This window comes from Vicugna pacos, chromosome 2 (assembly GCF_048564905.1).
Source record: "Vicugna pacos chromosome 2, VicPac4, whole genome shotgun sequence".
In the NCBI taxonomy this organism is placed as follows: Eukaryota; Metazoa; Chordata; class Mammalia; order Artiodactyla; family Camelidae; genus Vicugna; species Vicugna pacos.
In genome coordinates this window covers 119,119,971-119,146,212 of record NC_132988.1, presented here as the reverse complement: position 1 = coordinate 119,146,212, position 26,242 = coordinate 119,119,971, and the positions used below count along the sequence as shown (strand labels likewise).

General features: G+C 54.3%; 2 protein-coding genes across 5 annotated transcripts in view; one reads left to right on the top strand and one right to left on the bottom strand.

Annotated features, from left to right (window-relative positions):
• Nucleotides 1-574: 574 nt before the first annotated feature.
• TRMT44 (tRNA methyltransferase 44 homolog) lies at nucleotides 575-23,952 on the bottom strand. 2 transcript variants are annotated; one of them, XM_072946900.1, is made up of 11 exons: nucleotides 23,409-23,952; nucleotides 21,591-21,705; nucleotides 19,854-20,073; nucleotides 17,824-17,892; nucleotides 16,959-17,066; nucleotides 15,637-15,708; nucleotides 12,716-12,822; nucleotides 11,038-11,221; nucleotides 8,717-9,095; nucleotides 6,403-6,519; nucleotides 575-1,201 (listed from the first exon to the last, which is right to left on the bottom strand). In XM_072946900.1, the coding sequence occupies exons 1-11, from the start codon at nucleotides 23,926-23,928 to the stop codon at nucleotides 993-995; spliced, it is 2,100 nt and encodes a 699-aa protein (XP_072803001.1). In that variant the 5' UTR covers nucleotides 23,929-23,952; the 3' UTR covers nucleotides 575-992. The 2 variants fall into 2 exon arrangements, with proteins under 2 accessions (XP_072803001.1, XP_015102375.1); XM_015246889.3 differs by having other exon boundaries at nucleotides 19,854-20,044; nucleotides 23,409-23,432.
• A 53-nt stretch (nucleotides 23,953-24,005) lies between these two features.
• The window catches only part of ACOX3 (acyl-CoA oxidase 3, pristanoyl), a 35,060-nt gene continuing 32,823 nt past the window's right edge, over nucleotides 24,006-26,242 (top strand). For all 3 annotated transcript variants that reach the window (XM_072946878.1, XM_072946892.1, XM_072946886.1), the window contains exon 1: nucleotides 24,006-24,257. The gene's annotated coding sequence lies outside the window, so the exon portion shown is untranslated. The remainder of the gene's footprint in view (nucleotides 24,258-26,242) is intronic.

Sequence of the window (26,242 nt, the reverse complement as noted above, 5' to 3'; positions counted from 1 at the left end):
CTGGGGTCGGACCCCCAAAAGATGGATGGCGACCGTGTGATGGGGGCTGGCCCATCCTAAGGCTCAGTAACGGAGCCGGGGGAGAGAGGCTTCCCAGAGAGCTGGGTTTGTCTGGGTTCTGAAGGACGGGCACTTGCCAAGCAGAAAAGATGGGGAAGTGTTTTCCACCCAGAGGGAGCAGCGCATGAAAGGCTCCCAGGCGCCAAGTGCGCTGGAGCGGCCTCTCTGCAGCTCTGAGAGCCACAGCCGCCAGCTGGGCCCACCTCAGGGGTCCTGACCAGCAGTCGGGGTGGGCCCCAGGACAGACCCCCACACGGGGTGAACGCTGTCTGTCAGGCCACACTCTGAGCAGCAAAGGCGGCGTCCCGAGGGCAGGGCCCGTGCCCCGTGGCAGCCGCAGCCCCGCCGTGCTGCACCGGGCGGAGGCGCCTCTCAGAGTGGCCTCGTTCCCGCCACGAGAGCCCCGCACGGGGGAGAGCGCACGAGGGCAAGGCCGGCGGGACACGCCCCACAGAAAACGGGGCAGGACAGCATCACTGACGCGACCTGTTGGCTAAAACTGCAGACAACTGTAAATGGAAGCACATGAGGATTTCTTTTTCTGGAATCAAAAGAAGGACCAGTTCCCGTGGGGGGAAGAGGCAGGGCAGAAGGGCAGCAGAGGGGAACGGCCGCAGAGTGGCGAGGGGCTGGCGGGGACAGCCGCCCCGTGTCCTCACACACTGAACCCGCGCCCCTAGAAGGGCGCCCCTGTGTCTTCTGAGCCACAAGAACGGTCACACTCCCTTTCTGACGTAAAGATGCCGAACACGTTTAAGAGCAACCGTGTCTAAAACCAACCCCACACTCGGGGGGTGTCTGCGGGGCGGGCGGGGCTACGCTCTGCGAGAACCCTGAGGAACCCAACCTGGAACAGCACGGGGCACAGCTGCGGCCCGCGCAGCCCGGCGGCTTCCTCGGGGCTCGGCCTCTGCACGCGGGGGACAAGCGGCTCACAGAAGCTGCCTCTCCTTCCTGGCGGCCGGGGCCGGCCGCAGCTCCCCGGGCCCGTGGGCGAACGGGCAGCAGTCCGAGGGCAGAACACAGCCGTCAGGGTGATGAGTGAAGAACCAACAGATGCGGGTTTTGCGGGCTTCCAGTTCCTTCTCCTCCCGCAGCTTCTCTTCTCTCCAGTCGCGGATGTGAACTTGCCCGTTCACGACTGGGGTTGCGAAGAGAAAAGACACAGCCAAGGAGTTAAATGTCAATTCAATTCCCCAGGGTCTGTGATGGCAGCTGCCAGGGCTGGGGACACAGACATGAGACAGAGTCCCCACCGCCCTTGGTAGTGGGAGAGAAACAACGCAATGGGGTCCCGACCAGGGACCCCAGCCCCCTACCCACCCCTGAGGCTCCTGGTCCCCACCTAAAGGGGAGCATGAGGGAGGGGATGAGGGAGCGAGGACAGGATGGAGGCGTCGGGAGGAGCTACTGGACACCAGGCGAAGGGGGAGGAGCCCTGCGTCTGAAGTTCTGGTGGTGATGAGATCTAGGTGGGGCCCAGCAGGTGGCTGGGACAGCATGGGGGACTAGCTTGTAGAACAAGACTAAGGACCTGGGAGACCACATGCATGGCCTCCCCCCAATCAGGAAAAATGTTGGGACGTCTGCACAGTGGCATTGGTCCTCGAGAACACATCTCCACATCACAGAGAGAAAACGGAGTGAGACGGGAGAGGTTCAGGCTGGTGAAGACGAGGGGCAGGCTGTGGGAGCCCCCTAAGAGTAAACAGCAAGCAGGGGTAGGGGGCACGTGGCCCTGTTAGCAGGGTGGGGGCAGCAGGCCTCCACGCGCAGGGATTCAGACGCCTGCCCTGAGCAGACGCCCTGAGAGATGTAGCGGGAGAGACCCGTGTGGCCAGGGTGACCATGAAGCTGAGCAGGGGAAGGTCAGGGAAGGGGCAGTGGCCCATCAGCTGACCCCCTGCAGAGCTGCCTCCTGAGCTGGTCACCCCCACTTGGCTGACAGCCCCCCAGGAGTTTCCACTTGGCCGTTTCATCTTGAGACGTCAACATCTCCTCGTGAAATGTGGCCAAAGCAACCAAACCCATGCTGGTTTTCCCTGGAAGCTGCAAACCACCTGGAGACGCCAAGACTTGGGAGAAATAAAGGAGGCTTATTGAACATGCCTGGCTCTCCAGCTTCTAAGGAGACCTTGGAACTGTGGATTAAAGCTTGAATTTCGCTTTCAAATGGCCTTGTGCCACGCAGGAATGAGCCTGTCCGTCTTTGCAGACAGGTATTTACTAAATACTTTCCCCTGAAACCAGAAAAGGAGCCGCAGAGGCGCCGCTCAGCGCTCAGCGCGGAGGGACACAATGCGGGGATTCATCCCCCGGGGCAGCCAAGGAGCGCCTGCTGAGGGCCAGGCGGGGTCCTGCCTCCCTCCCTCCACAGGCCTGCTCTGGGGCTGCTCTCCCTACAACGCAGACGCTGAGTGCCAGCCTGAAAGCGGGGGTCGGGAGACGCCACCACCTGCAGCTGGATGTTCCCACAGCAGCACCTCCTGGCACAGCTGGGAATGACACGTCCCAGAAAGTGTGCGCCCCAGAAAGACAAGGTGCCCCTGATGGCCTGAATGGGGTCAGGAGAAATCTGGGGGAGAGGGGTTTGCTGGGGCTGAAGCTGGGTACCATCCCCACCCTCCAGACGCCAGGCCTCGTCCCCTCCCGTCAGGACAGGCTGGCTCGCAGCAGGCCCTGCTCTGGAGGTTTAAGATGAAACCTAGCCGTGTTTTTGGAGCAGTACCTGCAGGGTTGAGGAGAAGGGGCCCAGACAGTATTTGCAGGGCCTGGGGAGTGGGCACTAACGCCAAGAGGTGGCCCTGCCGATGGCAGAGGCCAGGGAGTCCTGAGGTGGCCAGGCTGGCCGACGCACACGCTCCCCACACCCCCAGCCTCCAGCCTCCAGCCCGGCAGGCCTGTGCCTCCGCGGGCGCGCTCCAGCCAGCTCACAGGCCGGACAGTGGACTCTCTCTGTGTACAAATGTGCTCCTGATTTTAAATGAACTACAGGCACAAAATATGCTCTACAAAGTTCACGTTTCACCCGACGGTTCCGAACCCACTTGCTCCCTTAAGTGCGAATTCCCTTGGACTTGCTGAACCTCCTGTTCTGGATTCTCTGCCATTTCTGACAACAGACGTGACCTTAACCGAAGTGTCCCGAGGAACCAGCTGAAGATTCTTCCAGAGAGTCACTACAGTTTACCAGGACAGTGCGGTGTGCTCAGCAGCACGGGCTCTGGAGTCCATCTGGACCTGGGTCACCAGCCCAGGCCCTCCGCTCACAGGAGACCCCGGGCAAGTCACCGACCTAGCCGAGCTGCGTCCACACCCTAAGGCCGTGAGCACGGGGACCATCTGTGCTGGGCGGCCCTGGGGCGCCCGGCCCACCAGGCGCTCAGTGCAGGCTGAACTGAAGGCACCTGAAATGGTTTTGCCCCCCCCCCATTCGTGTAAACATTACTAGAAAACCAACCACGTTGGTTTAACAAAAACCTGACACGGAGATAAGGCGCAGCTCCAGTGCATAGGTCTTGCAGGACTGGGAGCCGAATGTTTACTGGAGCTCAGTCCCCAAGCCTCCTACTCAGAAGTGTTTCCAAAAATAAATGTGCCCTCCATGTGAACTGCAGAGAAAAGCATTCCCAAGACGCATATTTATGATGGAAAAACACACTATTTTACGAAATCAAACCAAACCTGTGCTGGGGACAGCAGAAGGAACAGCCACTCTGGGCCGCGACGAGTGCTGAGCTGACTACAGCTCTGCGCAGCAGGGCTCGGCCCTGCCCCTGCCCCTCCGCTCTCCGAGGGGCCTGCCCCCCGCAACCTCCAACCCGGAGACGCCCCTTCCATTTGTGGGGATCCCTGCCCCGTAACAGGAGCCTTTATCCAAGTGAAACTGAGCTGAAGTGAAAGCAGTGTGGCTCTGAAAGGACAACCAGCCGACCGAAGGCACTGCCGGTGAGGGAAGGCGTCACTCAACCCCTCAGGAGGTCTCCAGGCCGAGGGAGTGGACAGGTGTGCTCCCCCAAGTCACTGTCCAACCACCCGGCCTGGAAGGACCACAAAGCTCAGGGTGGGGGATCAGCCCAAACCCTGGGGCTCAGACAGCCGCCTGTGTGCCCAGACAAGGCCTCTGGGCCCAGCACATGCCCACAGCCCTCGGGTCAGCCCCAGTGCGCCAGGTCAGACTTCAATTCTGTGTTGCCACAATGGCTCTCCTCACCTCTGCAAGAGCCTGGGCCCAGCTGGCCAGCGGCCTCCTCCCCATGCAGACCCAACCAGGCCACTGTCCCAAGGCCCTGGGACACCGCTTGGTGTGCCTTCCTCCCCACCAGGTCCTGGAGACAGGGAGGTGTCATCTCAGGGTGCAACCCCTGGCACAGAGCTGCACGTGGAGGCCCTGCCCACAGAGGTCTGCCCCTCCGTAAAGAGGGGTTGGAAGGGTGTATCCTCCTCACAGGGACCCTCACTCCTCCATCCTTGGGCAAACGCTGAGTGCCCATGCAAGGGGCTCTGGGCTGCCTCTCAGGCTGCAGAGCTAGACCTGGCCCCGCCTGCAGGGAGCTCATAGCTGAGCTGGGGCAGTGATGTGACCGCTGCATAAGGATGTGTGACAGAAGCATGTGTGGAACAGGGTCCCAGAGGAGGCAGGTCTGGGCGGGGGCAGAGGGAAGCTGCCTGGAAGAAGGCTTCGCAGAGGAGACGGCACTCCGGCCCTGCTATCAGAGAAAGCCAGGCACCAGGCGGGGCAGGCAGCAAGCAGGGAGCCTCGGGGACAGAACAGCAGCACGTCAGGAGTCAAGGGCCCACAGGCCACTGGCAAAGCAGGTGGGGCCGGGCCGCGCTGGGGAAAGGAAGGCAGCGGGCAGCGTGCGTCCTCACGGGAGCCCAGAGGTCGAGGGGGGCCAGGTCGAGAGGACAGCCCTGGGCCGGCCTGGTCGGCTACGGGGCCCATGCTCTCAGCACGCTGTCACACCCCACTGTCCCAGACCCACCATTCTGCGCGTCTTCCATGTGCCCCCACCCGCCTCCTGGAAAGAAGAGCGAGCTCGAGGTAACAGCACCAGCCCCCACCCAGCCTCCATGTGCTGTTTCCTGACAGAAACAGCATCAAAGCTGCTTCCACCTCTGATGCAGCACAGGGCCAGGCGCTGGGTGTGGGGGCTGCACCTGGCCCTTGTGGTGCCTAGCAAGGCAGAGAGCAGGTGGCCCAGTGACTGCCGGGCTCAGGGCCCTTTGCGGGGGCACAGGCAGTGACGCCGCAGCCAGACCCACAGTCCCACGGAGTCATCACGCCCCACTAGCCACAGGGGCCCAACCCTCCTCGCGGCCTCGGGGCCTGCAGCCTGCCTGCACTACCTACCCGGTCCCTCTCCAACTCAGACCCTTCACACATGCTGTTCCCTCTGCCAGACACGCTCTTCCCGTCCCCTTTACCCAGTCCCAGCTCAGCTGTCACTTCCTAAGTGAAGCCTTCCTGACGTTTCTCCGGGACTAGGCCAGGCCTCCCTGGGTGGGAACGTCACCCACGACATTCAGGTGACACAAGAAGATGCCCACTACTTTTCAAGCCGCACGCTGCAGTGCTCAGGGGTGACCAGCCAGCTAGCTGGGATGTGCTTTCACAGACTTCCATGAAGGGAAGTGGGGGAAAAGCTTTAAGAAGCAAACACAAGTTAAGGACCGTCTGGCTGACGTGTACACGGCCTGCTGTGTGTATGCTGGTAACTTTAACAGAACTTCTTTTGAACCCCAGATGCCCATGTAAACATGTGTGACACCCTCTCCCCGTCAGACCACACACTCCGGGAGGGCGGGGCAGTGGTGAAAAAACACACAGGCTCCTGGGCCCTTCTCCCTCCTGCGGCCCTGGGGGACTGGGGTGCAGGAGGGAGGGAGAGCAGGTGCGCAGCGGGGGGCCGGCAGGAACTGGGGCCTCCCTCCTCTAAGGGCCCAGGGCCTGGCTGGGAGCTCAGTGTGCTCCCAGTTTGCAGCCAGAGGCCAAAGGAAGGCAAGAAGCGAAGCTCCACCCAGAAAAGCTCCCTGGGAGACAGGAGGCCCCCAGCAAGCAGGCTCCTCCTCCTGCGTGAGGAGGCAGCACACCATGGGGGGGGCCAGCCCGGGGGAGAGGCTGGGAGAATCAAAGCCGCAGGGGCGTGAGCCACATTCTGCCTCCACGTGAGGTGCACACAGCGGGGTGATATTCCAGCTCTAAAACTCCATGAAAATAAAGTTCATTTCGTAAGAAAGAGAGGGAGGGAAGGAGGTCTGCAGGGGGTACTCCTCACGGCCTTAGGGAAGGCGAGCGACCTCCCGCAGTGAGACATGAGCGTGGGACAGGCCGGCCCCTACCTTGGAACACCTGGTGGCTGTTCCGCAGCAGCGTCTGCAGGCCCCCGCACTCACGCTTCAGTCTCTGCAGAGTCTCCCTGTCCAGCTCGCCGGCCACTTCTGCCAAGGAAAGGCTCCCTGTTGAAAACGGGGATTCCCCCAACAACAAAAAGTCTATTACGAACCTGTGACATAGGCAGAAACAGCGGGGCCCTGAATCCGAGTTCCATGAAGTTAAATCCTCGTGCACAAGAGGGATTGTGACGGTCCTGTTAGGCCCAGGCCACAGCTCACAGCAGGTGGAAGTGGGCGCAGAGGCGTCACACCCGAGGGCCAAGGGCTTCCCACCTGCCAGGCCGCGCAGACCACATCCGCAGGGGGCCTCCCAGACACGGAGGGTCAGCACTGCGTCGGGCCAGCCCTCAGACCCCAGCACAGGCTGCTGCTGTGGGGCAGGTGCTGTAACTCATCTACGGAGCCCACCTCTCCGCCGCCTTGAACCCTTCTGAGAGGAGGCAGGCCGTCTAAGGGGAAATGAAAGAATGGCCCAGAAAGGCTTCCCCACCCTCCTGGGTCCTGCCCCTCGTGAACTCCATGGTGCGGTCTCGAGCTGGCAGCCCTGCACCGCCCGCTGCTCCCTTTGACTCACGCGTATCCTGACCCCAGCAAGAGGGCAGGGACCACCTCCTCCCACCCGAGTCCCGGCAGCCATGCCTTGCAGAGGGGAGATACCAGGCCTGGGATTAGGGAGCCCCGGGGATGGACTCACTCATACATTGGGCAGGGCAGAGAAACACTGGTGGCCCCAAGTCTGGGGGCAGGCTGGGGAAGAGTCACTAATTTCAGTGACCGCGGGAGGGAAGACCACCGCGGGTGAGACCTGCAGCTCAGAGGCTAAAGGCACATGTCCACGCCAGGGGGCAGGCCGCTCACGCCTGGTGGGGCAGCGGGAGCCTCTTGGACCATCCCCGGACTTACAGGTACCCACCTGGGGAGGACGGCACCCGGCCACCTGAGGTCTCCGGGGGCGGGAGGCCTGAGCCCCGACAGTCAGAGCCACTGCCACCTCCCCTGGGCCTGGGAGAAGCCCAGTCTGTGCCCTCTAACAAGGCGCTCCAGGCAGAGGCCAGCACCTCCCCTGCTCCACTGTTCCCAAAAGATCTTGTGGACGACAGGGCTGTCCCGGGAATTAAAGGTCAAAGTCCGTACTTTCAGATTCACCTGCGGGTCTCGCCGTGGACTGTGTGCCGGCCTCCCTTTCCACCTGGCCCGCCTCGGAAGGGGCGCCTAGGAAGCGGGGTGCCGACCCACAGAACACCTCACGGCACCTCGGCCTTGTCGGCAGTTACCCAAGTGGTCAGCCACCTGGACCAGGGTGGCGCCGGCCAGGGCTGCCGCCCAGAGAGACTCCGAATCAGACACTCAGTCAGATGGTTCCTGGAGGAGGGGGACGTCACAAGGACACAGAGATGGGACAGGTGGGGTGACAGAGACAGACTCAGCACACCACTGACGCCCGCGGAAGACCAGGCTGTGGGGAGAAGGACCCCCTGTGGAGCCCTCTCTGGCCCGTCCCACCCACAGGGCCCCTGACAGGCGGAGGGCGGGGCCCAGATCTTCCCCAGTGACCCCAAAACCAGAGGCCAAGGCTGGGCTGCACAGGCAGCCCCACAGTGCCCTCCAGAGGCAAGAAAGAAGCAGTTCCTTCCAGCAGCCCTGGGGACTCTAAATGCTCGTAACAACTTTTGAAAATAATCAAGACTGTTTGATCCCTGGATCTCCTGAGAGCCTGAGCTTCAGCACGTGGTTTGTCCCATGAGAACAATCAGACACAAGCATCTGCCTTTCCTGTCTGACTTCTGCATTTTGAAGATTTCAAAGAGAATTAAATGACCATTTCATAGTATCTCTAAACTCTTACGTATATTCAAGTGGCCAGTGCACTCTTCTGGCCTTCAGTAACCTGCTTCTGTTTGGGTAACTTCTATGGGTTGAAAACGAGTAACGCTGGACCTTAAAACTTGGGCGTTTCTGTAAAGGTTAACAAAGGGTCCAGACTTCACCACTGAGGCACCCAAAGTCCTGTATGTTAAAAGGAACTACAAAGAAACACCTCTGTTTTAATGGAGGTGCTGGGGCTTGAAGCCAGGACCCCGTGCATGCTGAGCATGCACTCTACTGCTGACCTGTACCCTCCCCGAAGTGAGCTTATCAGTGGCCTCACAGTTTCTTTAAAATATACTTAATTAAAAACCACCACACACTTCTTAGCTGGTTCTGAAAAGTGAACAGAGTCGCTGCCTGAAGCCCAGCAAGGAGCCAGGGTGGGCGTTACCTCCTCGATTCCAGGCCTCCACACCCCCACGGGGGGCACTTCCCGCATCTGACTGCTGCCCGCCCAGGAGTAGACGTGCCACGCGCAGAACCACTTGGTCAATAAAATCTCGAGGGAGCGTGGCACAGTTCCTCACGCGCTCGGCCTTTTCTCTAGGGTGAAACCCAGACAGCCAGAGTCCTTTGGGCCGGGCCTCCGCCCCTCGCTGGCCGGCCTGCGCCCCCAGAGCATGTCCGGCCGCGGCGTCCAGGGCTCCGAGACCCTCGCCAGGTGGGCTCATGGGGCAGCCCCGCCTGCTACTAATGTACTGTGTCCTCTGCTCATCCATGGAAACTTCTGCAGCAGCCGGGTATGTTCTGGATTTCCCGATGAGACAGACCTGCAGGAGAAACCGGGCAGAGCTAGGCCTCAGCTCCAGGAGCACGTCGATGTGCTCCACGGGGTCCCCTCGCTCTGGAGCACAAATCCCACGGAAGGTTAGACACCTCCATGAAAGGAGTCCTTCTTTTAGAAACTAATCCAGAAACAGTGATTCAAAGAAGAAACAACTGCTGGCTTGAGCCTGGGCGATACCTCCTCGCGCGGACCCCGCGGGGGCCTGACGCGCATGCATGGGCCAAGGGCACATCTACGGGGCTCGTCAGCTGTGCCCCGTCTTAAACACGTCCCTGTGTCAGCCCTCCCTGCACCCCGCCCCAGCCCACAGGCGGACCCTGCTGGGGTCAGGAGCTCTCGAGGGGGCTGTGAAATAATGAGAAGTCTCTCTGTCAACCTGGCCAGAGCGCGGGGAAGAGTGTGTGAACCTGACAGAGCGCTTGGCAGGGTGTAGACGCCCAATTCACACAGTTCTCTTCCCTCTTCGTGTGTCCAGACGGAGGTCGTCCTCAGGAGCCCCTGGGAGAGCAACCCCATCCAGCGAGGCTGCCACAAGCACAGGCTCTCAGGACGTCCTCCTTGGGCACGAACCAGAAAGCCAGGTGACGGGCGATGGAGGCGAGAGAATCTGATTACACCAGAGCCACCCCTTACTGCTCTCCAGCTCTGCACCTGCCGACCGTGCAGTCTTGGGCAGGCGACAACTTCCTGTGTGGGAATGACAGTGCCTGGCATGTAACCAGTCCTCCATTAACCGCTGCTGTGGACACCCACGCTTGCATCTGATCCCCAAGCCATCCAATTAAACGAACACTGAGGCTCAGGAGATTAAGCCTGAGTCCATGGTCTCCGGCAACTAGTAACAGAACAACAAAGGCAAACATCAAAACTGCAGGTCCTCGTGCCCACTGGAATGACCCTAACTCACGCAGCTTCAAAATTCAATTCCAACCTCAGGAGACTGTGACTTGCCAAAACAGAGGACATTTAGGAGAAAGTCATGAAGGCTCTGAAGATGAGTCCCAAAGGGAATTTCCAAAATGACTCTGAGCCGTGACAGCAGTGACGTGCCTGAAGCCGACCGAGGGGACCAACCACTGCCAGCGGGCGAGCGCCTGCGGGGAAGGCCCGGCGCCAGCTAGGGCAGCCGCCTCTCCCCGGCGGCAGGGGAGGACTCGGGCACGGAGCGTTCATAATGCGCCCACGGGGGCACTGCTAGAAAGTGGGTGGCAGGGCCAAGAGTTAAGCTCAAGTCTCTGATCCTTTTCACCGCTGTCAAGCCACCAAGCTGAGATCTGAATGGCTGGCTTTTGTGTTTTGTTTTTCAAAAAAAAAAGCACACTGACGGGCACAGAGTCTTATAAAAGACATGACCAGGGATTAACGCGGAACCCCGCCTGGCTCTCTCAAAGGTTCAGGCCCCTGGTAAGTCTGCCCTCACTGCCCGGCAGGGTCGCAGACAGTGCAAAGGTCAATTTCTACCTGGAAAAATTACGTTTCAGGTAAATCTGAACTAGTGAGGCTTTTAATGAGAAATTTGAAAATCATTTTGTATTTCTGAAGCAAACTTCAATTTCAGCCAATTATCTGGGAATCCGAATCAGAAGTTAGAACATTCAGCCTCAGACACTGAGGCCAGAAATCTGCACAAGAGGGAAGCGGACAGCTTCTCTAGGAAGGTCCCCTACGGCCATTCACAGCTTCTGCAGAGGCCGTGAAGATGAGGCGAGGGTTCTCACACAGCTGCTACGGGCCTGGGCCTGCAAAGGAGGGGCCCACAGACCCAGACCGGCCTGACGGAGGTGCTGGAACCAGCACAGGCGCCTTCGGGACATTCACTTCCAAACACCACAGTGTCATCACTGGTTCTGTGGCAAGGCTCCAAGTTTCCCATCTAAACACCAGCACCTCACCCTCCCAGAACAGCCAAGGCGATCAGGACGTACCCTTTTGGTAGAAGGAATTCTAAGGCAGTCCTCCTCTACGCGAAATCCACAGGCCGACCCCACCTCCGTGAGGAAGTCCAGGTATCCTCGGTACTGGGTCTTCGCGCTCTGCCGCCGCTGGTATTTTCCAATGAAGTCAAAGAAGCAGCAGGGAAGGACGAAGAAACGGCAGTGGTAGGAAGACCTTCAAAGACAACCAGCAACCATAGAAGCCAAAAGTCTTGAATGAACTCATTAAAGAAAATTCAGCTGAAAGCCTCAGCAGCAGGGCACCAGGACAAAAGGCAACTGACGTGCTGCTGGCTAATTCTGTTAGCCGGTGTAAAAATGAATTACAGCCTTCCCCGACTTAATTTCTAGAAACAACATAGCATGGTATCTTCCCAATCAGAAATGAATCTAATTATTCTTATAAAAACGTCTTCCTACTGCACTCACCATCAACTGTATTACATTTTCTATTATGTGTATCAGCAACCGCGATCTAAAACCCCCTGAACTACTCTGAGATTTCAGCTGTGGATAAAAAATTTCGGAAGTAGGCACAGAAAGATTCAGACTTGCCCCTTGACCTGTTGTTCTAAACCAGTGCAAAAGAACGGGCCGAGAGGGCGTCGTGTTTGGTGAGGTAACTCGGATGAAGACAAAGGCTGCATGCTGTCGCTTACGTGTTGTGTCTAAAAGTAAGACAAGGGAGGAGGGCGCAGCTCAGGGGTAGCGTGCGTGTCGGCGTGCGCGAGGTCCTGGGGCAGTGCCCAGGACCTCCGTCCTGTACACCAGAGAGTGATTTGTTTTTAATTGAAGTACAATCACAATGTGTCAATCAATAAACAAACAAACAACTAAACCTAATCACCCTCCCCATTAAATAAATAAATAAAACGAAGGTTCTAAAAAGAGACTCAGATATAGAGATTGACATCGTGGTGAGCAGTGGGGAACGGGAGGGAGGGGACGAGACAGGGTGAGGGGAGTAAGAGGCACAAACTACTCTGCATAAAACAAACTGCAAGGAAACACCGCACAGCATGGGGAACAGAGACACTATTTTATAGTAGTTATAAATGGAGTATTATCTATAAAAATTTTGAATCACGTTGTACACATGAAACTAATGTAATATCGTAAATCACCTGACCCCAGTTTAAGGAAAATCAATCACTAAGTCAGTCGAAGAGAACCCTGGATGAGACCTGGCAATGAAATATGAAGGGGAAGCAGGGTGCCCCCATCTCAACGAAGTCTCCCCAACACTGAAGCAGGAGCCGTCTCTGACCAATGCAGAGCGCTCCCACTTTGAAGAGACAAATATCTCAGCAGAGAGTCTTCATACCGACAGACAAATCGTCCTGTTACCAGAAAAACTTCCCAGAAGACACCTTTCAACACTGGATAAAAACACTGCAGAATTAACCACAGTGCACAACAGAAATAGAATGCGACCCACATGCATCATTTTATATTTTCTGGTACCCATATCTTAAACAGTGAAATAAAACAGGAGGAGTTTATTTTAAACGTAACCCAACATTCCAATACATTATCATTAAACAATCTGAACAAGCGACACTCCAAGTGCTCAACAGCCACAGGCAGCCCGTGGCTACTGTCGTGGTCAGTGGGCTCAATCAACAGAAGACCCCCCCCACCCACCGTGCCAGCATCTCCACCTACCCACCTGGCTGCAATGACAGGTATCCAGGGTGTCAGCTCGTCGGAATGGTTTCCGATTAACCAATCAGCGTCAGGAAAAAGGGTGTTATCATTTGGTGTGACTGCACCTTCCTAAAAGAAAGACACAAAACAAGTCCGAACATCTAGTGAATAAAAGCAGAGCTACTGAGACAGCACGACTCAGAGGGGATGAAGGCTGGAGCCCCCTCTGCAGAACCACAGCTGCTCCCGCCCTGGCTCAGCCCCTCTGGGCTACCGGGTCTTCAAGTACAAAAGGCCAAGGCTGGACTAGGAGTGAGAGCGAGCGCTCCTGGTGCAGGCCAGCCCGAGGGTACGGAATTCTGCAGCCTTTAGCACCATTACCGGGGAGCCAACGTCACTCGTCTGAGTGCTCATATCTCCTGATAATTAAAAATATCCTTTTCACATAAACAGAAGAGGGAGTGAGAGGAATATGGGACCTGTGAACCACTCTACTTGTGGCAGAAAATGGAAGCCAGAAACGGCCTGAAGGGTGGGGGCCTGGAGAGCAGCCAGGCCTGGGGATAATCTGAGTGCACCCCATGACCCACTGACACCACCTCAACACCATACAGGAAGCATCTACGCACATAAGCAGGTGTATATCTTCCCCGTTAGACTGTTACCTTCTGTAAACTCTAAGACGGCAAGTTTTTACCCACTGAGTAGCATGTGACCCATTGTGACAATTTCTGCAGTTAACCTATAAACAGCTTGCTTTATGATTTAAAAACTTTAAATGAACACCCCATCCTTTCTGCTAATTAGCAGACCATCATTAATTTTTAAATCAAATCTCAACAGGGAATCTGCCAGTAAAAACTGGAAGTAAGCAGATGTGTTATTCCTCGATCAGAACAAACAGGGAAGACGTTACGTTAACACTCACTTTCAAAGCCATTCTTTCTAACAATAAAACTACAACACAAGAGACTTTTGCAGACCTGATGGATACAAAAATAGAATTTAAATTCTTCTTTTGGCTCTTAAATAAGCATGTGTGCCTCTGTTTGCATATACATTAAAATGCTAAAAATAATAATTTCAGTAAAATACTGAAAATGGTCTATATATAACTTAAAAGCAGGAAAACCAAACTTTTTGATACTGTTTATTCTTTATTCCCACCCATTCTAGATCTAAATCTGCCTATCTCTTTAAATGGCCTACATTTATAAAAACACAAATTACACTTAGTAATTACAATAATCACATTTACAGTTATCCTTCCAACAGTATGCTGGACAACAAAGCCCCACCAATTTTAGAAAACGTTTTAATTGAAATTTTGAACGAGCAAATTGCAGTATTTCTATTTCATGTATAGCTCCACTAACGAAACTAAGGCAGGGCGATCACCACATGCTGTTATTAAAAGCACATGTTTTTCTTATCAGTCTCTTGTTTACAATCAAACACGGTTTTGAAAGAAAGAAAACAAGCCGTCCCCCATGCCTGGCCTGCTGAACGTCCAGACTGTGCCCGTCCACGGGGGTCACGCACTCACCAAGGAGCCCGTGAACACCAGGCATTCACCGACAAAGGCCACCGCGTTTCGGGCCACGCAGAAGCGTGCCAGAGGTGTGGCTGGCGTCCAGCCTCTCACTTGACCCCGCAGCACGCCGGACTCTTCTAGCACTACGACTGGAGGCCCAGGGGTAGCAAGACAAGCGCACGAGGCGAGGGCACGGCACTCTCCCAGCCGGCCTTGCCGAGCGACTTTCCCGACCCCGTGGGAAAGTCTGGAGCAGGCTGCTGGGGAAACTCAAATAAAGAGCTAGACTCTTCTGCCTGTTCTCCGAGGGCACACCATGCCGGCCAGCTCTTCCCTGGGGCCATGATTCAAACAGAGACCCAGTTCAACTGCTGTTTGAACTTTTCACCCAAAGAACTTACTTTGCTTTTCTGCCTGGGGCACGGGGGGCCTGCGGTCAGCTGTGCGCCTGCTTTAGTTTTGATCGGCCTCTTGCCAGCACTTGGAGCCCGAACTGATCAGCTGTGTAAGAACACAGTACTCTGCCCTCTGGCAGACAAGAATCTGCATCCTAGTGACAGGCACGCATTTTAGCTCAGGGACAAAGGTCTTGAGGCAATGCTGGCAGCTGAGTGGCAGAAGCCCTGTGTCGGGAGGGGTGGCGGCCCCCAGGTGCCCCAGAGCTAAGGACGTGGCCCCCATGGCTGCGCGCCCCCGGCTGGCTCAGAGACCTGGGCCAGAGACCCACAGGGGTGGACATCTGACCCCAGACCTGCTGAGGAGGGTGCTGCCAAGGAGACACCCACCCACCTCCTCCCCAGGGAGACCCCTCTCTGATCCGCCGGAGCTGCTCCCGACCACAGCTGGGGCAGCTGGGTTCACTCCAGCCCGGCGGTCACGGCTGAGATCAGGCTACTGGAGGGCTCAGGGCAAACGTGCCGTCCGTGTCACAGGCAGTCTGTGGCCCACGGCACTGCACCTGAGGCTCAGCAGTGTGCCCCCTGTGTGCTCCTCAAAGGCCCCCATGGCGCCCCTACCCTGGCGCGGTCCCGGCAGGGTGGGCACCCAACTGCAAGTGAGTGTCGGAACACGTGGCCCGTCTCAGGCCCCAGAGAACATGTGAGAAGGCCGAGGGGCTGTCCTCTGCCCCAAAGATAGCATGTGAGCGCCCGCGGGAGACACAAGGTGTGGACCAGACCTGGGTGGACCCAGCACCTGCGGCTCCAGAGGGCAGCATCTTCTCTTCAGTTTAACCCCCAGGCTTTGGAAAGGCAAAAGGCCCACCCTCCTTTGAAGCTCCAGCACACTGAGATGAAGGCGCGCTGTTACGGTTAGTAGTTCTGATTGACCGACACGCAGACATATGCTCCTTAAAACAACTGCCAGCGGGGACAACTGTGTGCGGGCACGTGACCCAACAGAGCCTGTACCTCCAAGTGCGTCTGGGGTCCGTACATGTCCCAGATGTTTCTTCTTCGGACATCAATCCCTCTGCCTGGGTGCTGAAACAATTTCAGAAATCAAAGGTTAAGGCTAGTGCATTGTAACAGATCAACGAGAACGCATCAGGCTCTGCAGGTGTCGCCGCCCACATGACACGAGAGAGGCCCCGCGCGCCTCAGCTCCTGCAGACACTCGCGCCCTCGGGGCACAGAGAAGAGCCCTCACCACTGAGTCTCCATGAAGGCGACAAGGAGCCGGGCCGGTGGGAGCACCTCCAGCCCCAGGAAACATACCTGGAGAGGGAACGGCTCACCTGCTCTCAGTTAAGTTCAGATCTCAGGCGCGCCTGCTGCTCCGGGCAACGGAGACAAGACCCGTCCTCTCGGGTGGTTCTCATCCCCCCACTGTGATCACACTCAGCTCTCAGGTCCCCCTCCCCCGCACCACTCTCAGGTCACCGCCCGATGTGCTGGCATCCCACGGACAACCTGTTTAGGTATCACAAACTCATCCTTTTACAAAGTACTTCAAAAAGTAACCTGTTCCAAGGGAGGATATAGCTCAAATGATAGAGCACATGCTTAGCATGCACAGGGTCCTGGGTTCAATCCCCAGTACCATTAAAAAAAAGAAAAAAAAACTGTTCCAAAGCTCCACAGCTGAGGACAGACTGTCCATCCACAGGACAGATGCTGTGGTTGGAAGAAAATCAGCCTCCGGGTCAGCACGAATGGGCTTCAATCCCAGCCGTCGCCCTCCAGCGTGAAGCTGCTGACCAGCAGCTCACTCCGCCAGGCATCGGGGCGGCGGCGCCGGAGAGCTGGGGGCGCAGGCACTGATGGCCAGGCTGCCTGAGTGGCTCCCCTGCCACGGCTGCTCTAAGCCCTCACTGCCTGCGCTTCCCTATGCGAAGACGGGTGCAAGACTGAGTATGACAGTTTCACACGTATGTGTACACGACTGTCCTGAGCCAGAGTTTATTTTCGCAAAGACAGAGCCCACCTTATCCTTTACTCCTCTCCCCATGCCTTGAAATGGTGGGTTTTCCAGGAAAACACCGACAACAAAAACATACGGCTGTTGAAAGTGTGCCGTTTCACAGGCACAGGCCACGTGTCCCCAAGAACCCTCTCCTAGTCTAGGGAGGTCACCGTCTCTGCCCTCCCGTTTTACAAGCCACCTGTTCTCCAATGACACACTCTAGCCACCACTGTTCTGACAGCCAGATCATACCAGCAGAGAAAGATCTTGTGCTGGACCTGAAGACACTCTAGCAAAGGGACAAGAAACGGCAATGAGCCTGCTTTACCCCCTCACTGCTCAGGATGTGGACCAGGAGGCCGTTCCCGCAGCCGAGGTCGACAAAGGACTGCTTAGCTGTCAGTCCGCGCTCAGCTCTCTCTTCTTCCCATAGAATCTAAGAAGAGAAAAAACAGTCAGCTTGTGACTCGCTCTCCTCCACAGGAGCTCAGACTCAAGCCCCGGTGGGACTACAAATCACTCTCCCAGAACAGGCGACACCCAGGGGAGCAGAGGGCGGTGGGGACCAGCCCCACTGTCCTCATCCGATGCCGCCTGGGCACCAAAGCCGCCTTCCTCCATCCAGAGTCCACGCTCACGTGGTCATCTCCGGGCAAGAGCTCTACAGATTACTGTTAGTTTCTTCAGGCTTTCTCTACATTCTTCAAGTTACACTTTGATAAACAAAACAAACTATCTCATTTCTAAGAAGCTAAAGATATTTACAGTTGAAAGAAAGTTGGAAATTATCTAAACATCTCATAAATAAGAAAATGAAGACTATGAAGTTAAAGGGCATGCCCAAATCTAGGTGGTGAGCAAGCTGCCGAGGAAGGTCTGGAACCAGAAACACGGAACGCTAGGTCTGGGGGGCGGGGCACAGATACGTCAGCCAGCACCTCCACGTTCCGTGTCAACTGTGAGTCGTGAAAGCACCGGTTCAGCTCGAATCCCTGCAGTGACCCTTCACAACTCAAACCTGTCCTACACTCACGCACCATGAAACGTTAGAATAAAAAAAATCACATGTGCAACCAACCTGGGCAAAAAGAACTACAAACACCCTAAGCTATGGATGTGATAAACGGCTGCTCACTGCCACCTCCCAGGAGCTGCCTCCCACCCACTGAGGCTTAGATCACACACGTTCTTACCAGCAGGTAGGCAGCAATCGCCACATCCTCATATACAAACTTCTCAGGATCAGTTACTTCAGGCCACACCTAAAACACGTTCAAGAGCAGATGTGACTTGCTCTCCCGCCCCCACCATGTCATAATATTAAAGTGTCCCCATAAGGTAGAAGTCGAACTGGACTAATCATGCAATAAAATAAAATAAGGCCGTTCCTAAGGCAGAAATCCCTTATAATTAGGGGTCTGCATGAAGACACAAAGCCTTGAGTGTATCCGTGTATAACAGGACACACCGAAAGCATTGGAGCCCAGAGCAGGTGCTGCGATAAAGCACATGAGACATTGGCACATCAGAGGAGAGTGCCTGGCTGGGCCACCCTCACCGCTTATCTAGATGAGGATAATGAACAAGGACACTGGGCGGGGGCGGGGCTGTCGAAGATGGCACAGGGACGGGGTCGGGAGGTCAGCGCTCCACCCCCGATCTATCAGTGACTTGCCGTCACTCGTGGGGAGCATCACTCAGCTCTTCTGTCCCCACCCCTCGTCTGCAAAACAGGACAGAGCCCATGACCAATGAGCATGCAGGATGACCTCAGGCACTTTGACTGTACAACGCGGGCTGGGCAAGTGTGAGGTCCATTATTAAAATCCGTAAGTGCAGGACAGGTATTTGGTAGGAGAGGAAAACCAAGGGCCAGGGTTAGATGCTCAGCTCCCTGTCTGCTGTCACAGCAGATTAGACAGTTCAGACAAGAGTTCTCACGTCACCAAGAACAACTTACACAGGTGGACGAACACAGAAGCCCCTTCTGGAAGGTGCTGAATAGTTAGTAAGATAATGAAGCACCTAGGCCAGGACCCAGGAGAGAAGGGGAGCCCGGCCGGCCGGCCAGCCCAGGACCCACACCAACTCCGGCAGGAATGAGTGGTGATCGTTTCAAGCCTAAGACTCTGGGGATGCTTTGCTACACAGCCACAGGGGACTGATTTTAAAAATACATGGAGATGATGAATCTCTAATTCTGGGAGAAGGGAGCAAGATATGGACCAGGAAGAGTAGAAATGAGGGCCAACTACATTAGCACAGGAATCTTGGAAGGACTGCGGGGTTGGGCCCAGAATCCCCCCAACAAAGTGAATTTCACAGTAAAGCGAGTCACCCAGATCTCCTGGTTTCCCAGTCCACATAAGACTTATGTTTACACTATACTGTGGTCTACCAAATGTGCAATAGCACTACATCTAAAAAAAAGAATACATACTTCAATTTAAAAATATTTTATTGCTAAAAAATGCTAACTATCACTCATCTTCAGTGAGTTGTAGGAGTTAGGTCAAATGTCACTGATCACAGATCACCATAACAAACACAATAATGATGGAAAAGTTTGAACTATAGTGCAAATTACCAAATGTGACTCAGAGACATGAAGTGAGAAAAATTCTGTTGGAAAATGGGGCCAAAAGACTAGCTAGCCAGGGTTGTCACAAACTTCCAATTTGTAAAAACTGCAGTATTTGCAACGGACAACAAAGCAAGGTACGCTTGCAGCGCTTCATCTCTGAGCCGGTGCGGGCACACAGGTGTTTGCCATCACTTTCTTTTTACATCTTACAAAACGGATCTCCTTTTTGGAAGTATATTTTCTGTACTTTAATTTTTCATATATTAAAATATCTTTAAGCTTATTCTAAAAAGCACGGTAATTTAGTAATTAATGTTCAGTTGTTTTAAATTAAACATTTCCCTTTTGTTTTCTTGAAAAAAAATTAGTAACTTGAAAAAAAAAAAGACCACGACAAAGAAGGGAAAAGTCCTTTTCCATAACACAACTGCCAGCGCTTTTGTGGTTTGAATCCCTAAGTTTGTCAAAGTACAGGCTGCAGCGGGGGACCTTAGATAGGTGTATTTTGACTTACATCTGCATCAGTATGAAGCTAGAAGGAACACAGGAAAAACATGTTGCCTGGAGCAGTCTGGTACCTCCCCTCCCTCACCTAACTTAAATGGGGGTGGGGCCACAGGCATCCTTCTTCAGAGTTACCTTGACCATGCCTTTATACTTCTCTTTAAGCTCCTGGTAAGCCTTGCTGTACTTCATGATGGAGATGAGGGATAGGGTGCTTTTGAATCCACTCTGCCTGCCCTCCACACACCACCTGGCCAGCTTGGCCAGCAGCTCTTCTCCAAGCCAGGTGGGTTTGGGATAAACAATTCCATCTGAATGCCATCTTTCTGGACAGAAAATTAAAACAGATATGAACCTTTAAAAATAAGAGAAATATGAATAAGCAGGGCTGGTTTCATTTCTTATTTTTAAATTATAAATTTATATTTACCAAAAAGAAAGAAGACAGCTACAATTATAAAATATTTTACCCAAAACAGAAAACATCTGGAACTAGTTGCAGAATTTTCATCTACTAGAGAAAAACATATTTAAAAAGCAGGAAAAATTCCTTTTCTCTTGCAAACGTTAAAAATGCATTTACACACCTCACAAAGCCCAACAGAGGGATGGACAACAATCCTTCTCACCTTCTGCTTCACGCACTGACTGGCCAGATTCTAAAATGTCTAAGGATTTTCCTAACTTTTCAATGTTTTATACACTTCACATGTGCAACTCAGGCATCGAATGCTGGTTCACCAGGTAGAATGGAACGTGAATACTCCACACCAAATGCACTGGGCACCTGCTGCGGCCGGGCCCCGTGCTGGGCCTCCCCAACAGCCCAGCAGACAGCAGCCCGAGTGCTCATCCCCCAGCTCCGGCATCAGCGCCCATCAGTGACCCCCAGGCAAACATGGCTTTCTCACAGGGTCTGCCCTTACTCCACACTTTCCAACAAGAGCAGTGGGATGCAAAGGCCTCGGGGGAAGGTCCTTGGGCAACCTTAGACAACTGTCAAGAAGCTTCACCCTGTAGGTGCTGACTTTCCCATCAAGCTTCCAAGCCTGTAACAGGCTTCCAAGCCCTATGAAGCCCAACCCAGCCCCTGCCTCAGGGGCTCAAAAATTATTAAACCCATTTCATAGGTGAGAAGACCGAGGGCCAAAGAGACGACATACTCAAGGCCACACTGCTGGGGGGGGAACCCAGGTCCTGTGTGACTCCCAAAGCAAGCTCTCCCACTGGACATCTCGGCTCTTTATGAAACTGTGTGCAACGCCCATGTGGGTTAAGCAAACATGATCCTGACGGTTGTTCTTGAAAGCACAGGCCCACGTGGCTCTCTGGAAAGCATCAACCGCAGAGATAAGAGTGAATTTACCCTTTTGACTTTTTCACTGAAAAAATACCTAATTGAAGTAAACCAAATTTCACACTTTCTGGACAGGCTCAAACACCACATGGAACTCCGGAACGTATTACACTGTTACTTTTACAACGCACATCACTGCACTCCTACCATGTCTAAAACCGCGTGAGCCTCAGCAGGAAATAAAAAAGGAAGCTTACACTTACCCCTAACTAACAAGTTGTAAGAAACACTGAAGTAACAAAGGGATAGAGTTTACTTGAACTTGGTGCTAGAACTGAGTGCTACTAACTACCAAGGCTACACACAGCAGAAGATTCCAGCCAGGCCGTGGCTGTCCAGGCACCACCAGCAGGAACAAAGCCCAAGCTGGGAAACACCAACTAGAAAGCACATAGCCAGAATGCCCTAGAGAGTCCCTCTCTCCTCAGCGACCTGGCATCTCACAGCTGCCTGAGCAAACAACCGACTGAAACCACGAAACACTGAGAGAGAGGAATCAGTTTTCTAGTCCTTACCACTCTCCTTCGCTCTGGCTGAGCTGAATTTGATACACGTTGCTCATCTTAACCTTCAAGTTGCCTTCGTCACCTTCTTCCAGAGGCAAAAACGTTACTGTTCCATTAAGGACATCTGGGGGAAAGAAGGATAAGGATGATAAATGAAAAGCGCTCAGCTCAGGGTCTCATCAGGAGTGGTCTTAGAAACAGTGATGAACCCATTATCCTGTCTTCAGCCCCAGAGCTTCTCCCCGCCAGGTTTACAACAGTGATCTTCCCAGTCATTGCTGCCTCCCAGGCGTACACCTCTGCACCCCTGCTCCGCGCGGCTCGTGGCAGCCATGCTCAGTGGGAGACAAGCGTAGAAAGCAATCCTGGAGAGGCACTCCTTGTTGGGAGGAGCCCTGCCTCACCAAGAGAAAGGTTTAGCAGGCCTCTCCTCTTCAGTGAAGCCAACGTGAGATCGCAGAAGTCCATGTCTGAAGGCCTTGTGGGCCCTGATGCACTAACCCCTCCATCCAGTAGGGATGAAATGGAGAAGGTGATAAAAGATGGAAGGGCTCCTAAACTAGTCTGGGCACTAGGGTCAGAGAGGGCCTCCCAGAGGAGGGGACAACTGGGAATAGTCTTGTGAGGACACAGAAGCAGACAGTACGAATAGGGCGGCGAGTACACGCCTACCAGCAATTCAGCGCTGCTTGCGGTGGACAGAAGAGCCTCAAAAGATGCCCACGCCCGAATACCCAGAACCAGTGACTACGCTGTGCCATGTGGCAAAAAGGGACTCTACAGACGTGGTGAGGGTTACAGACCTCAGAAGAGGGTGTACTCTGGGTTACGTGGGTGGGCTCCATCTAGTCACATGAGCCCGGAAAAGCTGAGAGCTGTCTCCAACTAGAGGCGGGAGAGGTGCAGCGGGAGAGGAAGTCAATGAGGTTCCAAGTGGGAGAAGGATCAGCACGGCTGCCCGCTGAGATGTAGGGAGGCCCCTACGAGCGTCCCAGGAGCCAGCCTTTCCACTTATGCCTTTACCTGCTAACTCCTCTGTCACCTAACGTCCAGCACTCCTTCACCTTCTCCCTCGGGCCTTTCAGGCACCGCCCCGTCAACGACTCCATCCTCTGTACAGAGGATACACGTTTCTACGTGCCTCCTCCAAAAATAATCAAAAACCTACAACCTCCCCAGGGCATTGCAAGGGAACTGGTATAGTTGGTGCCTCAAGCACCTTTTCACTGACTGCCTGCTTTTTAATCTAATGGCATCTTCTGCCAAAGATCCTCCTCTTGACCAAACTCTAGCCAGGCTCCTCTGAGCCCGGTCTCAACTAGGTTTCAACCTGGGCCTACAGAGACCTGAACAAACACTAGTCCAGTTCCTAACAGCTCAAGGCCATATCCCTAAGATGACCTTGGGCCCCTTAAAGTGCCTACATGAGAAAACTCAAAGTTGACAGAAGAACTGACTGCTCCAGCCCACACCTGAAGACCGGCCCCAGTGTCGCAGCCTCTGTGGGAGGGGAGGATCTGACTTCCATGAGCACCTGTTAGCAAACCCAGATGAGTGTACATGAACCAACCCCCCCAACCCCGCACCTCTCCTGCTTTTTTGGGTCAATTTTTCACCTTCTTGCCTCCACTGAGACACCCACCCCTCCCCACACCTTCTTTCTCCCTCTAAAAGACCCAGTCACCTCCGCACAAATCCAAGTGGAATTCAGTTCACGCTGGGGTCCTCTCCCTATTGTTAGTATATTCCTAATAGAAATCTACCCTCGCCACTTTAACCGGCTTCCGGCTGTTTATCTCTGACCCCGCCACCATCAGAAACACTTACCCTGCACGACGATTTCTTTCCTCGGGCCACCAAGCGGGCAGTGCGGGCTCGTTTTCGGGATGACTGTTCTGAGAACCACGTCGAGCTCGTGCTGAGCGTCTGGCTGCGATTCGGCCCCGGAGCCGGAGAGGAAGGTTAGCAACTCTCGGTTGCCGCCGGCGAGACTTCGGGAGAAATCGTCCCAGAGAGAATCCAGATGCGACGCGGCGAAGTCGCCCTCCCCGGCTCCAGCCTTGCCCGGCTGCTCAGGGGCCCCTGAGAGCAGGGGCGCTGCGGCTGCTTTCCTCCGGGCCTCCCCTTGCTGCCGCCGGCCCTGGGACTCCGTGGGCCCTGCGCTCGGCCCGGGGCCGCGGGCCTCGGCTCGGGGTAGGGCGGCGCTCCGCCGGGCCTCCAGGCGGACGCCACACAGCCGCTTGTTCGCCACCTGTGGCCTCTCCAGCCACACGGCCACCCCCGCCCAGAAGCCCCCCGGGAGCAGGGAGGCCGGGTCGCGCACGACAACCCGTCCCAGCTCAGCCATGGCCTGTTGCACCCAGCGCCCGGCGGCGCGCCGCGATGACGTAGGCTGCAGCGCGGCGTGTTTGCGTCATGGGGCGGGGCGCTGGGGCCGGAAACGAAGGCGGTGAAGATAGAGCCTCTGCTCTACCTGCTGTCGTTTCCCTGACAGCGTTCTCCCGGGGAGATCTCGGCTGAAGGATTTGACTTTATTCTCCAGGGATCCATCCAGAGGTGTCGGTGCCGGATAGTAACGTGACCCGAGCTGCGTTTGGAGACTTCTGGAGGTGCTGTATTTATGGAATCATAAAGATCATCCCTGCATCCACCTGATTGTCTCCAGTATTGATTACTGTAAGTCGGGGAGCCTGCGTTTGTGAATGTTCAGGATTAGTCCTTTTGTGAAAGCTCGCGCTTCCCCGTTTGCATTCTGGTGTGCTTTCTGGTGAGAGCTATAGCCGGTACCTTAATACGTCTGAGCTCTCCCCTAGGGTGTTTCTTATGATAGGCGAACGTCAGCTGTCACCTGCGTGTCCCCACGAGGAACAGGGAAGGCTGGGTACTGCCAGTTTAGGCCAATTATCACCAGCACAGTCTGCGGAATCTAGTTCCAGAATTCCAAGTACCTCGAAGATTCTTTATTCTTTTTGTACATTGGTCCTTCAGTTGGGATTTTGCCATTCCCTAATCAGAATCAACAAGTGGAAACTAACTCAAATCTTGTGATTTATCGGCGAGAAGAGCAAAGACCAAATGTCTGTGGAATTGAGTAAAAGATGAGTGATAAACCTTATAGTCTTTGATCATACAGTTGATTTTCATGCCGCTGTATTAGTTTCCTGTGGCCGCCACAACAAATTATTATAAACTAGGTAGCGCAAAACAACAGAAACTAATTCTCTCACAGATCTTCAGGCTCTAAGAGAATCTGTTTTGTGCCTTGCTCTCAGCCTCTGGTGGGCGCCAGCAGTTTTAGCGTTCCTGGGCTTGTGGCCACATAACTCTAACCTTTGCCTCCATGGTCACATGGCATTCTTGTTTCTCTTTGTCTCTACTCCCACAAAGATCCTATTTTCAGATAATATCACAGGTACAGTGTGTTAGGACTTTGACATGTCTTGTGTCAGGGGCCTAATTCAACTCCCAGCATGGTCCAAAGATATTTAGCTTGGTTGGGGCAGCCAAAAGATGAATAATTACAAACGTTACTAGTTGCTAATGTGTGGAAGGACCTGGGCTAAGCACTGAGGATGCGGGGCTAAATAAGATCCTACCCTTGAGAAACCTTGAGGCCAATGGCAGAGCCAAACAGGTAAGACAATGACCATGGAGTATAAAAAGTACAAGTGTCAAGATGTATGGGGTGCAGAGGTTGCAGAAGGTTGGAAGTTTTCCCCTCCATGGCTCCTATCTTGAAGGAAAAGTGTTGTGAAAGGAGGACACAGTGACAACTGAGTTTAAAAGAACCAACGTACTAAAAACAATTCTGCAAGGAAGTCCTGACTTCAGAAGAACTGGCTGTCCAAATAAAGAGCACAGAACAAAACAGAAAAGTTCCAGGGGGTGGGTATATCTCAGTGGTGGAGCACATGCTTAGGATGCACTGAGGTCCTGGGATCAATCCCCAGCACCTCCATTGAATAAAAAAAAAAGGACTAATAGTATAGTTCAAAGGGTATAGTTTGTTCACTGTGGGGGAAGAAAATCCCCCCCCACCATGATTCTCATCTCTACAAAGGTCATCACATAGCTACAATCTTTGGTATTACCAAAGCCAAGAGCAATGTTTTTCATTAGGGAGTTTGCAATTTATAGGAAAGCAAAATTCCTATATTGCAAAATACAGGAAAGTGTTAGGGGGTTGGTGTTGGACTGGGCACTGACTTGGGGGCTGTTGTTAGACTGGGCATTCTTGCTTATTTTCATTGAACTTGGGGTGCAAATTGCTTTTGTTTTTTCATTCAGCTTGTTCTGTAATGTCTGTAATCAAAACAGCAACAAGGCAAGTTACCCATCCACTTGGTTTCTCATGTATAGTACCCATCGTACTCAGAGCCTGGCATCCTGTTCTAACAATCAGCTAGAAGGATTTAAAGGTTCTGTGGGCCTTAAAGGGTTCAGCTGGGGCCACGCCCAGGACTCTGCTCTCCCGGTGTCCCTCCAGGTCTGCGTTCTCAAGCCTCTCCCGTCCACGCCTCCACTGGCCCAGGCACTGTACAAAAGAGCCAGTCTGCTCAGAAAATCCCAGAATGATCCTTTGGACAAGAGAGCTGGGTTGCTCTTTAGTGGGAAGCCAGATGCCCCTACACCAAGTGGAGTCACACACGGGGTCTGTGGCC

What these genes read in the sequence shown, in the direction of transcription:
- TRMT44 (XM_072946900.1), bottom strand. Translation starts at nt 23,928, where the DNA reads ATGGCTGAGCTGGGACGGGTTGTCGTGCGCGACCCGGCCTCCCTGCTC. An exon ending in AGTATAAAGGCATGGTCAAG is followed by an intron (nt 17,893 to 19,853) that starts GTAACTCTGAAG and finishes AACGTGTTTTAG; the next exon opens with GTGTGGCCTGAAGTAACTGA. An exon ending in GGAGGCCTGGAATCGAGGAG is followed by an intron (nt 6,520 to 8,716) that starts GTAACGCCCACC and finishes CGTTTTCAACAG; the next exon opens with GGAGCCTTTCCTTGGCAGAA.